Source organism: Perkinsus marinus (assembly GCF_000006405.1).
Source record: "Perkinsus marinus ATCC 50983 genomic scaffold scf_1104296953018, whole genome shotgun sequence".
In the NCBI taxonomy this organism is placed as follows: domain Eukaryota; phylum Perkinsozoa; order Perkinsida; family Perkinsidae; genus Perkinsus; species Perkinsus marinus.
Window position 1 is genome coordinate 666370 of NW_003208655.1, and position 13050 is coordinate 679419.

A 13050-nucleotide genomic window follows, 5' to 3' on the forward strand; every position below is an offset into this window, starting at 1 on the left:
GTGGCTATCAACTGAGCGGTCTAGCCTCGACCCTTACTTTTTCTTCTCGTGGAAGTGCTTTGCTAAAGGCATCCTGAATTGTTGCAATAATATGACAGGTGCTGTAGACCCTATAAGTAACCCTCAATGCTGACGTAGAAGAGCATTTCAATGAATTTCGAGTTTCGAGGTGGATCGATTCCTCGAATCGAATCGATTCGTCTGCCCGCCGCAGCATCCTCGATTGATTAGCACCGAACAATCGATCGATTTTCGATATCTCGATCCAATCGAGCCTCGGTCCGATGTATGAGACCAACGCTGACCTACGAATCCGAGGAGTGCTCGATACCGGTGCTACCAGCTCGTATATCGTGGTGCCAGAGTCGTTCATACTGGCATTTCAGACAGATCCTCTCCATCAGCCAGTTGCAGTGACCCTAGCTAACGGAAGTCAGGTCAACATCAACACAAGTATTCCCTGCTCAATCATGGTTCGGGATATACGCTCTGGTGAGTACTTCAATGCTGGCCATCATACTCTCCGTGTGTTAAACTGCCGTGAGCGACTTCATCGGCCCTATTGTCTCATTGGTAGAGATTTGATCAAGGCTTGGTGTCTCGTATGCGTTGGCCTCGACTCCGTTACCCTGTCTGGTCGTTTGGTATATGAGGCTACTCCTGTATCGACACAACTACCGGCTGCGCCCTCCCTCGCTACCATCTATCTGGTGGACGACACTGACCCGAAGTCATTGGTATCGCTACCCCCGGTGGTAGCTCCCCCTGATCCTCCTACTCAACTATGTAATCAAGACAAAAAACTCGCTCTCGATATTCTCCAAGCACTGGTTGCCAAAGGATGGCGTGATCTTCCTCTGTCGAGGGGTTATCGCTGTCGTATCCGAGAACTGTGCCCGGTCGAGCACCTAGACTCTCCACATCAAACACATGTTGGTGAACTGTTTTTACCCGCGTCAACTCTATCGACAAGGCCATCACTCAGGAACTTCGCCACTCCTCTCTTCAAGCGACTGTCTCCTGACCTCAAGGTCGCCTATAACTCGATGATAGAAGACTACGTCACCAAGAAGTGGTGGGTATCGGCTCCAGCGACTACGACTGTCAGCCCCACCCCAGCTGCCAATGTTTTCCTGATCAATGGTTCCAAGCGACCAAGGCTCGTTTGTGATTTGCGAGCTTGCAATGCTGCTCTACCTCGCGCTAGCTCGCGCAACCCGGACTTGTGGAAAGTACTGTCTATCATCCGCTTGACTGGTCCATCAATAATCGTTGGCGCCGACATATCTTCGGCGTTCTACGCCATCAGAATCAGTGCGGAGTCTGGCACTACCCACTTCGTGCTGCACACAGCGCTTGGCACCTTTTGGTCTACAAGGTCATTGTTTGGAACAAGTATAGGTCCCAGCTCTCTGAGTGGCACACTAGGATCGAGTGTCGAGGCTGTCAAGAACTGCTCATCTGTTTTGCAGTCACCGTCAGTGGTTTCGGTGGTCTCGAATCATAGCGATCATGGAGATACGCACACTCGTTACCCTGTCGACCTCACCTCCAACCTCCAGTATTTTGCTGATGATATCGTCTGCTCCGGCTTCATCTGCACAATTATCCTCCACCTCATGGCTATCTTATTACAGGTCTTGGTCTTTCTGGCGTTTAACTGCCAGCCCAAGAAGTGTGCCATTTTGACGACTGAGGACAATCGTCAGGAGGCCGAGAAGACATGTAAGCAGTTTGGCCTACTCTTCCCTATAGCTGAAGTTATTGGAGTGCTGGGCGTGGTCTTCTCCTATACAGCAATCTGTGGTGGTCTTCCAGCACGACTATGTATGAGCTGTGATGCGGCTTCTCGCATGGCGAAAGCTATGGACTTCCTGAAGAAAGATCCGGTGTTGGCTCAGCGACCTAGTAAGATCGATATTTTCGCGGTCGGTGGTAAGCTTAGCTTCGACCAGGGACGGGTCCATGGAGAACGAAGGCTCATCAGTGATCTCTTGAAGGTCATTATTGCTAGGAATTTCCCTAGCTCTCCTTGGCACCAGCACTGTGACTTGACGACTATGCCTTCGACCGAGCAACAGGCCTACGAAGCGGTGGTGCTGTGGGCAAGGGAGGTCTGTGAATCGTCTTCGTCATGTCGTCATCTATCCCCTCTTCGTTCTAAGGGGCAATCTGAGGTCACCATTATCGTTGAGACCGATGCTTCGCTCTATGGCGGCGCTACGGTGGTAAGGATAGACGACGACATTATCCTTCAAGATGTGTATCGTTTCTCGGCTCGGCAAATCTCCTATTCATCGAATAGGAGAGAGCTACTGATGTGCTTACAAGGCATTCGTAGAGCGGCTGAGTTGATATCCTACCATCGTACCACTCTCACAGCCCTCACGAAATGCTCACACCTCTTCTTTAATGTCGACTTCCTTACCGACAACAAGTCTAGTTGTAGCTGGCTGTCCAATGATGAGGCTGTACTGAAGCTACAGAGCTCGAAGATTCTTGAGCGACGCGCCATCATACGACTCATTGACTCTATCTCAGAGGAGCTTAAGGTCATCAGGCAGTATGGTCGGTTGTCGCTATCACACTTGGCGGGTGCTACTAACCACTATGCTGACTCAGCCAGCCGGTTGTTGGACCGGCCTGTCAAGACGGGCACGACAACCACTAGATTGGGTGAGCTTTTGGCTGCCTATAAGAAGTCTGATAACCTCAAGCCATCACAGTTGATGGGGTCCGACAAAGGCGAGTGTGCCGGAGAGCATTGCTGCTGGGCGGGGTCTATCTCTCACGATGAAATACGGCTCATGGTCAACGCCGCGTCTGCACCAGCTATGTCCCTTCGAGAGGATCTCCCAAGCATCTCCCACGAAGACCTGGAAGAGCAAGAGAGGGACTTAGAAGGTGACTTTGACTCCTGCTGCTGTCTGATAGAAGATGATGACCCTACCGGAGGTATAGCAGCTTATGATCGTCAACCATTCTCTATGATAGCGTCTATAACCTCCGGCTCAGATGACTTTTGTGAGGATGTTTGTCGTGCCGTTGATTGCGTCCTTGCAATCCGTGATGACCTCGGTCAGAACCCCCCAGCGCCTCACCCAACGGCAGAGCCATTGATCGAAGCAATTGCCCGTGATTCATGGGATGTCGACTCCGTACTAGACCGAGTCCATATACTGCGATTGGTTCTCTCTGTCCTGCGGTCTAATGCTCAAGCTCCTAATGCCACTGTCCTGGAGTGCGAATGGAACCAAGCTTGGAATCAAGAGGATGTCTTATGCGCTGCTCACTCAGCACAGTTCAACTTGGTTAACGGTAAATCTCTACACGATATCAAGACCAACAAAGGATGCTCCTGGGATGTTATCGACCCAACTGCCCTCTCCAAAGTCTTAGCCTACCGATGTGGACTGCCGACCGGAGAGGTGGTGCTGCAACCGTGGATCCCATCGGCGAACGTCCACTTCATCAAGAAGGTTGTTCTTTCGGCCCATCGTAGCTGCCGTCATGGGTGTCTCCCTACGACTTCATCCAGGGTGAAGCTCTTCCATGTGCAGTCTCTGATACGCACAGTCAAATCGGTGATAAACGACTGTGTAACATGCAAGATACTACACTCTTCTAGGACTTGGTCAGTTCCCTGTGGTATGGGCGACACATCTGCCGAGGACATGTTTAAGTTGGCGCCTTACAGCTATGCAACGTGTGATGTCCTATCGTTGGGAGATCATTCCAAACTGCTCACGGTACAGTGTAGAGCAACTCGGCATATCTGCTGGAAACATCTCGACGACGATGGTGAGAACATCGACAACATCATCAGAGCACTTAAGAGGGTGAAGCGATGCGTGGGAGGTCTCCGTTATCTATATACTGATCAAGCGGGATACTTCAGATCGGACAAATTCCGTGTGCGACTTCTACAAGAACTTCGATGTGAACTCCGACTACTACCTCGCTATTCCCCATGGGCGGGGTCTAATGAGCGCCACCATCGGACCGCTCTTAATATGCTACGGGCTCTACTCAGACACGACGGTGGCCGCGTGGGTAACTTGACCCCTAGCCAACGCCAGGACATTTACGACGAGGTCACTCTGCTACATAACTCACTCCCCATCGGTGTCTACACCCTTCAAGGAGCTAGAGAGATTCCACTAACGAGTGACATGCTCGCTTTTGGTCACACTCGAGCTGATTCCTTCACGGATGTCAGCACCTTGAGAACGATGGCACCATGGATTCCCTATAAGGTTGCCCGCCGGGCTCGTAACATCTACCTCAGCCACATGTGGTCTATCGTTAAGAAGCGCAACTCCGAGCTGAGGCCGGTCAACAAGCGTCTTGGGGCCAATCACGACAACGACCCCTTTTCCGTTGCATCGCCAGTACTGGTCTACACTGGAGTACCGCGTAAGCTGGCACCGGCATTCACACTAGGGCATGTGAAGGAGAGAGTGAGCACTAACCGTGTCCGTATCATTCACCCCAACGGTACTACAAGTATCGAAAACCTTCGCAACGTGGTCCCTATGATTCAGTATGATCGCGATCCTCCCCAACAAGATGATTTGCCTGATGAGTGAGGTCTATTTTTTTCAGTGGCCAGTCGTCCTGGCTGAGGTGGCTCGTCTCTGCGATGCTTCGCATCGAGAGGGGGGCGTGTAAGATACCGAGGATATCTAAATAATAATTAACCTATTTCAGCCTATTGTCCAGTAGTACCTTCTGTGTGCGTTATTCATATCTTTCATTGTATCCTTCGCTCGCCATTGGATACTTGTAACCGCCACGAAGCATGCTGGACAATCCCAAGATAGATTTGGGAGTATTATACTCATCATTCCCTAATCGACTGGTATTGAGTTGGTCTACTTCGACACCGGTGAATCTAACATGATTACTTATCTAAACATTAACACTTAAATTCAAGTCGCGTATTTCAAAATGTAGAAAAATTTTTTATCGCTCTGCACGCGTGGCATCTACTGCAACATCACACGGGATTTAGTAATGCCTAAATATACTCAATTGATGTAGACTATATTCACCCTAAGCTTAGCTGATGGGTCTCTTAACCCGAGGGAGTCACAATGTGCTACGGGCAGCAGTGTTGGAGTAGGAATATATGTTCGCTGTCTAATTTTTTCTGTCGAATTTCCTCGCTAGTTATAGGAATTCGGGTAGAAGTGTTCAAAAGTCAGTAAGAATTTACCGAAATTCCGTCAGAATTTTCAAATTGACACCAACACATGTGGTTGACGACCATGCACATATTTTCTCACATTGCCTGTGGTGGATCGGGACAGCGATGATGATGATGTACCAGCATCTTCGAATGTGAGCTTAGGTATATGCTGCCAGCGCTACTAACAACTGGTCTTAGTCGCCAGTTGGGAATTCCCGACGCGGCGTTTGCTATTTCCGGCGAATACGTACGCGAGGCTGTTTTGTGAGTTGCTGTTGAAACTCTTCTATCGATACTTCCTAATAGGAATATTCAAGTACTACCTCCGATCTCTTTGGCTACCAAATTGGCACCGCCCGGGCTAGAGGGGACTTTATTCTCGCTGTTTACTACAGTGCAGAACCTCTCTGCAGGTGCCTCTAGGCTGACCTCATGTGAGTAACCATCAGTCTTTAGATTAGTGTTAGTGGTCGGCTTGTTAGCGGCCGCTATTGCTATGTTTGGTGTGAACTCCCCTCACTTCAACGGCATCACGGCGTTGATATTTTTCTGTGGTATGGGCCTTCTGGCACCTCTACCGGTGAGTATTGGAAAATATGCACATGGTCAACTAGGTGTGTTGGTGACAATATGAAAACTATGAAATAATTATTGGTTTCTCTACACTTCTACCCAAATGAGCTCAGACGAGGAAACTAAACGTATAGTCTAACTCTGATGAACTAAGTTCGTATCGTTCCGAGCGAACTCTAGAGCTTGGGCGCGGGCATACCTCTCGGAAAAATTCGGAAAAATTTATATTTTTTGTTTGCTATCAGAGATATTTCTAAGTATAAGTTTTTGAACGTCTTTTTGAACAGATTCTTTCGTCGATATCTGAGGAGGGAGAGGAAGCCACTGATGGTGAGGATAGATACCGTGTGGTGGAAATAGAAGACCATCAGCAAACTGGACAGTTGGGGGTTTTGATGCTACTAGTGTTGGTGTTTTTGTTTTTTTCGTAGGAGTACCACAACTCCTCCAACACTCGTTATGGGAGATACCTCTGATGAGGCCACCAACCCGGTGAGAGGTCCCGAGTTCTATCCGATGTCATCATGTATTATAGGATCATACGATGAATGAGTTGACACCTCTTGGCCGAGGAAGGCGCCTCAGTGTCGATGACTGACCCAACATGACCGTGTGACCATAGAATTTGATAGAACGACTTTGGTTGCTAGTTGGCAGCGTTTTCAATTGGTACTAGCAAACGGCCGATCGTATCACATCTTGAAATATTTGTTTATATTATGAATTGCTGGCGTGATCGAAGTGTCCATCTCAAAAGGCATTGAGAACGTCGGGGTGAGATGGTATTACATTTCTTACTGTATGTCGTCAGAATAGACCGAGACTGTTGTTGATGATGATAATTCTCCCGATCTGTTGTGCTCTGCTTAGACATGCGCTATGAAAAGAAACAAATTCCCTCCGTAACAGAGGCTCCGCTAAGGCTTTGTGTCGTTCTCATGCAACTTCCCGTTAGTCAACTACTTTTAAAATCGGAGAAAACAACAACTACGACATGCGTTGAATGACGAATGCCCAGCGTTAGTAGTTCCAAATCACTTCGATGGTACTTCGTCCTCTCCTCACCTTGAAGGAAGAGTATTTCGGTTCGACTAGAGTGATGTTCCGATGGGACCCCTCGGCCTCGCGTTTGGCATGCATCCCTGCTGCTAGACCTAGCAACCTGTTTGTATTCACCTCGAGTGGTGAAATTGAAAGAGTGAGATATTTCTACTGCGCAGTTGGTCAATATTGCTTTTATTAAGGACGTTATGCTTGAAGAAAGAGACAGTCCAGTGAGCTCATTTGAGTGGGATAGGACGGGAGATATCCTGGCCTTGATACAGAAGGTCAGTTATTGTATGAATTCGCCATGTTATGGTATGAATATTATTGGTTTTCGTCGTGTACAGCAACAATCTTTACTCCCAATACACAATCATTAGTATCAGCTATATGCTCTTGCCTCATGTATTGCTATCAACTCATTCGTATATAATCATCCCGTTGAGGAGGACACTGCAGTAGTTGCTGAAACAGTGGTGGGAAAATGCACTTAGTCAATTGAGTGCGTAGGTGACGATATGAAAATTCTGAGGAAATTATAGTTGGTTTCTGTATTAGTATACATATTTTCGTACTGAAGTTTAAGGGGACTTCTGAGTTTAGCTAAGGGAAATAAGTATATATTCCAACACTGGGCTTGAGCGTTGTTCGGTCGTAGGGCACGGCAAAGGTCACGATTTACCACTATAACGAAGATAGATTGGAGATTGTTGATTGCTCGGGAGAAGATCCTTCTTTTATCGCATGGAATAGGATTGGACCACAACTGGCCATTGGAATGTCCAAAGGGAATATCAGCATGTGAGCAACCGAGAGGTTCCCGGTTCGATCCCTGGTGAGGGTATTATTATTATATAGATACAACTCAAAGAGCATGGAAAGGCAGTTGATAGCAGGCAAGCATGGTCGTATGATAACCTGTGGTGCATGGACCCTTCGGGGCCTCCTCATGCTCGGCAGTGAAGACAGGATCATCTCCCTGAGTAAGGCATAGGAGTTTTATTCGTTTTACGTGAAGTGGCGTCGTAATACTCTGATAAACTTGATATTTGTGATGATATGCAGTAGTTGTGAAATATATTTTTTCACTAGTGTTTTTCATATTACGGGTATCTTGTGGAATGCGAAGCTGATGAATATCTGCGAAAAAATGCACATGGACAACATGAAAATTGTGAGGAAATTTTGGGAAACATTCCTTGGTTTTTATACAGTTTTTTTAGCGAATTTTCATGATGTTGTGACGCAAATTCTGAGGTCAGCTGATGAAATTAATAACATAGCTTAACACTGTTGGAAGAAATTGTTACATGCAGATGTTAATTGCTCACTTTATGAGATGAGATATTCCCAATATAATTTAGGTGATTCTGAAGGAGAAACGCTACGTCAGACAATGCTACGCTCCGCCCCGACTAGCATGAAAATCTCCGATGATATTCTGTATGGCAATGAGAGTGATAACAGCATGTTTATCTCTATGACGGCACTCATCCATTAGGCAAAAGTGTATTTGAAAAGGGCAATTCAGTGACCAAATGCTGTGTGCGCACGGCGAAGGATACGCTTACTGTGTTGGAGATCGATGGTATGACGGTATTAGCAACTATAAAGTTGACTCAGAAGTAAGAGAGTGATCCGATGGGTGAGGGGATGAACGGTCACAGGTACAGGTCTATAGTTGACTTTGGTTGGTTCGGTGATGAACAGCTTTGTATAGGATATGTGGGTGAGTCGGGGAGAGATGCTCTGTTGCATATTGTTTACTATCGTATTTGCTATTAATTCTACGAGTGTATTTTTCTGCTCGAGTAGCATTTTTTTCCAGCATAGGAGTTTGGCATCTCAGAAATGAGCGGTCAAGACTTCTGACGGGAAAAAATTCACATGGATAGTATAGGTATAGATTCGGCCGGAGTATATGGTAGTGGTTAATAGTAGTTGATGGCGTAATTCGTGTAGTATTATTATAACAAGTGTGTTATTAATTATTTCGATTGTTGCATATCCGGACCTATTGTGTATCTTTTGTGAGGGGACCTTGGATACTAGGTGGACACATTGTCGTGACGTCGAGCCGAGGTGATGAGGCTGGTCAGGAGTTGTTCCAAATGAAACCACTATCAAGCTTGGATGCTCTGGCTCTCTGTACGTGTTTTATTACCTATACCACACTTCGATCACTTTCCAGCAGGTTCCGTACCCTCGAAAACGGGAGGCTTCTCAGCCCTGTCGGCAGCTGTCGCGGGTGACGGTTGTGTTAAATTGATAGATTTAATACAGCGGAGCGAAGAATCGGATAAAACGATTACTGTTGATGACGATGAGGAGAAGGGGGGCATTGTGTCTGATTTGGTCTTTTCGAGAGCCGGGCAAACTATCACTTTCAGTGAGTCGTAGTGAATTTACTGCTTTTCTCGCACACTGGTTTTATATAGCAAATGCCAACGTAGAAGTAAATGTCGTCGATAAGGTATCATGTAAATGTGTATAAATGTCGCAAGGAATTTACGCATGAAAATTCACAAAACGAACTCAATAAGCTGATTTCAATCTCAGCGTAGACCGCTGTGATCACCACATCGCGGTCGCTGTTTCGGTCAGGTCTCTCGACCGGATGCATACGTTCTTATCTGCTGCGACTTCCATCGATCATCACAGCTAGAGGCTCTACTGTGGCTTGGATGAGCAGCCTGAGGGAAATTACTTTCATTGATGTTAATGTTGATAATGGGAAAGATAGTAAGTGGAGTATGCTTGTGGTTTTTACATGATGAATCTTGAGTAGTATCTTGAGGTTGCCTATTGGAAGATACGGAATAGGTCGGATTTGATACCATCATTATTTTCAGTGGGGGAGAATATGCATGTGGTCAACTACATGTGTTGGTGACAATATGTAAATTCTGAGTTGATCTTTATACACTTCTACCCGAATTCGTATGTGAGCTCCTCTAATAAGTGAGAAAACTCATGATTTTTGCTGAGGAAAGCGAATATATATTTCTCCAACACTGACCATTTTTGAGTAAAACGAAAGGCAACATGGCGTGGTTCATCGAGAAATCTGGTGCTCAGAAAAAGCAGTCCAGTGCGAGGAAGAACCGCGCCTGCTAGGAGTCGGTCCTGACCACATAGCCGCTGGTGAGGAGGTCTCCAAGGGTGATGGGAAGCTGCATTCGTCGCTTGTGTTCGCAGCATGTGGTCGGCGTATCTTCTATTACTCTCGATTGGATACGGATGAGGTCCGGAAAGAGTACCCTGATGAAGTTACAGGAGTGGAAATGTCAGCTACTTATGCTGCAGTGTTGGTTGACAGAAAAATGTTGGTATAGTTTGGAACTAGAGGTGGCCTTACTGTGAGTGTAGATATGTGCATCGAATAGGGAGAGGTGAGATGAGGATCCTACCCGAGGAAGGAATTCTGTCGTTTCGGTTGACGCTGCAAAATATGCTGATGTGAGCACGGATGAGATCTTTGGGAGTAGCTGAGGTCGGTATAGAGAATGATGGAAGTTGGCTGGTATTGAAAACTCCTGATGAGCGAAATTTACTGATAGTGATGGTGGGGATTCTATAGGAGCTTTGTGAGAGTAGGGAATATCATATTCCCGAGAGTTGGTCAGTACATTGCTTGTGACAGTCTACAATGGAGTTCCGCCACTCTGGTGATATGAAAAAACACTAGTGAGAAACTGCGAATATCGCGTTTTTCACCGAGTTTTACGCCACTTCATGTAAAACGGGTGGTGAAACTCCATTGTTATGGTTCGATCGTTTTGAGCTACTTACAGGTTTTATTTTCAATTGTTGTGGTTATTTTCACAGTCATTCAGTCATGATGTGTTTATACAGTGGAGTTTCACCCTAGTGATATGGAAAACACTAGTGAAAAACATATCTCACGACTACTACAGGCCGCGAATATCGCGTTTCTCACCGAGTTTTACGCCACTTCGCGTTAAACGCGTGAAACTCCGTTATAGGAATTTGCTATTTCATCAATATCATTGGTATCGTTCTGTGTGGCCTGCCAGATACTCAACGACCGAGAAGGAGCTCATTCATTATGATGTGGGTGGTCGTTGGTGAGGAGAAGGATGACATGATGGAGCTCAGGTTGAGGAAGATTGCCGAGTGAACGAGTACAGGCATACTGATAATATCATAGCTGTATATCCTAACAACCTTGGAGGAGTTTATACAGCATTCATTGACATTAGAGGGGTGCTGCATGTGTATAATGCAGTCACCGAGGTGAGGGTGGCGATGGTCTTGGGTGGGGATCTTATACTTTGAGCTTGTTGGTGAGCTGTGGAAACAGGTGTTGGGATATGCATGTATGTTTATTATGTTGATAAGTATATGTGCACATTGTGTATTGGAGTTTCACCAGTTTTACGCGAAGTGGCGTAGAATTCTGTGAAAAACGCGATATTCGCGCTATGCAGTAGTCGTGAAATATGTTTTTCACTAGTGTTTTCTTTCATATCACTAGGGTTTTTGAAACTCTATTATATGCGTGTCCGTATATGTGAATATACATGTATACAGGGACATGTATGTCCGCTTTCCTTAGCTCAGCTCAGGCGTTTCCTCAACTACTATAGAAATTGACGTATGAATTCGAACGTGGAACCACCAAGAATTTCCTCAGAATTTTCACGTGTATTTGATAATGTACATATTTTTCTCACTGACGGAAATTATCAGAATAATCAGACGCAATTTTTTGGCAATTTTCCGAATAATTTTTCGACTAAGTTATATACGGAAATATATTGTGGTTAGGTTTGCATGATACCGATCAAGCCCGAGAAGGTGGGGAAGATAAAAGGAGTTGTGTGGGATTTGGCAGACCCTATGGTTTTCGTCGTTGTTGCTGATGATATTCGGGGAACTGCTGAACTTGGATTGCACACATGTGTGGTTTTTGATGTAAGCTACTGAGAGTAGGGGATGCGATGTGGCGATGGAGTGGTATGGGTTGGAATGATAAAGGGAAGAGGGGAGTTTATAGCTACTATATTTAGCATACTACATCTTAGATAGCAGCCAATCTGTGGCCATCAGAGGTTGATATCAGTGGTGTCAATATCAGTCTACACTGAATCAATACCGCACTCTCCGCTAAACTGTTGAGCAACGGACTTCGATCAATGTTCATTGGCCACAGTCGAAGACAAAAAAACGCTCGCCCTTGTTGTTGTCTAAGTTCTAGCAGTAGTACTGATGTAATTCAGTGGACCTCATCTGTATCTTCCACGGTTGAACCTCGGATTCTCCATTTTGTGTTAGTATTCTCTATCGGGTCCAAGGGTGGTGGCAGTCGGTGGTAGCATGAGACGAGATGGAGACTTGATAGATGCGGATTCTGGTTGGGAAGATCCGACCACGGTGAGGAGTCAAGAGGTAGCCCTTGTGGTTTACAACGGGTGAGTGCAGCTGAATCGGGGTGCTTTAGCGGTGAAAAAATTACATATTTTTGAGTATGTTGTCATTCCATTTGATGGCCGATATTATTAATATTTTAATATCAGTTATTATAATCATCCAATATTATCATTTTCATCATGGTTGTTATCACTGATGATTTTGGAAGATGTCGACTTTTACACACAACTTCATTATTGCTAAGTTTATCAACGGACTATTCTCTCATCACCGCTCAGGAAAGTGGTTGTTCAAGGTCAGCAGCCCGGGGATTTCAGAGTAACGGAGTTGGTTTCCCATTCGGGAATCTCAGCGTCCCCTGCTCTCCAGCATATGGACGGTGAGTGCAGCATTACTATTATGATGTAATCATGAGTTCGTAGCAGTATGGGAATATATGCTTGGTTTCCTCACCTGAGCTCGTAAGTTTTCTCACTATATTATGGAAAATCGCTCGATTTTGGGTATCAGTAAACAAAAATCAACGATAATTTCTCAAAATTTCCATATTCCTAGCAACACATGTAGTTGACCATGTGCATATATTGCCGCCGCACTGGTTCGTAGATACCGAGGATGGAGTCGTTATGGACGATGACGAGAAGGAAATGGTGGTGGTGCGGTTAGCAGCACTTGGGAAATTGGGTAGGTTTTGTAGCTTGTGTGAGAGCTATTTTCTCTTGTATGAGAGTTAACTGCGAGACGGTCATATATCTTGTATTTTGTGTATACATTATAATCAGTTCTCTACAGAATTTGTGAGCGCACGAGACTGATATAGCAAAGCAAATACTTTGAGGAAAATCATA

At 45.7% G+C, this 13050-nt stretch overlaps 3 protein-coding genes across 3 annotated transcripts; all 3 read left to right on the forward strand.

Moving 5' to 3' along the window:
- Positions 1-470: 470 nt before the first annotated feature.
- Positions 471-4589, forward strand: Pmar_PMAR017788 (hypothetical protein; the record flags this gene model as incomplete). Its single annotated transcript, XM_002776867.1, has 1 exon — positions 471-4589. The coding sequence occupies one exon, from the start codon at positions 471-473 to the stop codon at positions 4587-4589; it is 4119 nt and encodes a 1372-aa protein (XP_002776913.1).
- Positions 4590-5687: 1098 nt separating this feature from the next.
- Positions 5688-6362, forward strand: Pmar_PMAR017789 (hypothetical protein; the record flags this gene model as incomplete). Its single annotated transcript, XM_002776868.1, has 4 exons — positions 5688-5771; positions 6052-6146; positions 6196-6256; positions 6300-6362. The coding sequence occupies 4 exons, from the start codon at positions 5688-5690 to the stop codon at positions 6360-6362; spliced, it is 303 nt and encodes a 100-aa protein (XP_002776914.1).
- A 444-nt stretch (positions 6363-6806) lies between these two features.
- On the forward strand, positions 6807-11919 carry Pmar_PMAR017790 (conserved hypothetical protein; the record flags this gene model as incomplete). The annotated part of the gene is made up of 14 exons (XM_002776869.1): positions 6807-6932; positions 6985-7092; positions 7467-7609; positions 7667-7791; positions 8173-8265; positions 8310-8433; positions 8476-8537; positions 8861-8956; positions 9027-9197; positions 9413-9550; positions 9887-10137; positions 10928-11065; positions 11600-11746; positions 11857-11919. 14 exons carry the CDS (start codon positions 6807-6809, stop codon positions 11917-11919), a joined length of 1785 nt encoding a protein of 594 aa, XP_002776915.1.
- Positions 11920-13050: the final 1131 nt, after the last annotated feature.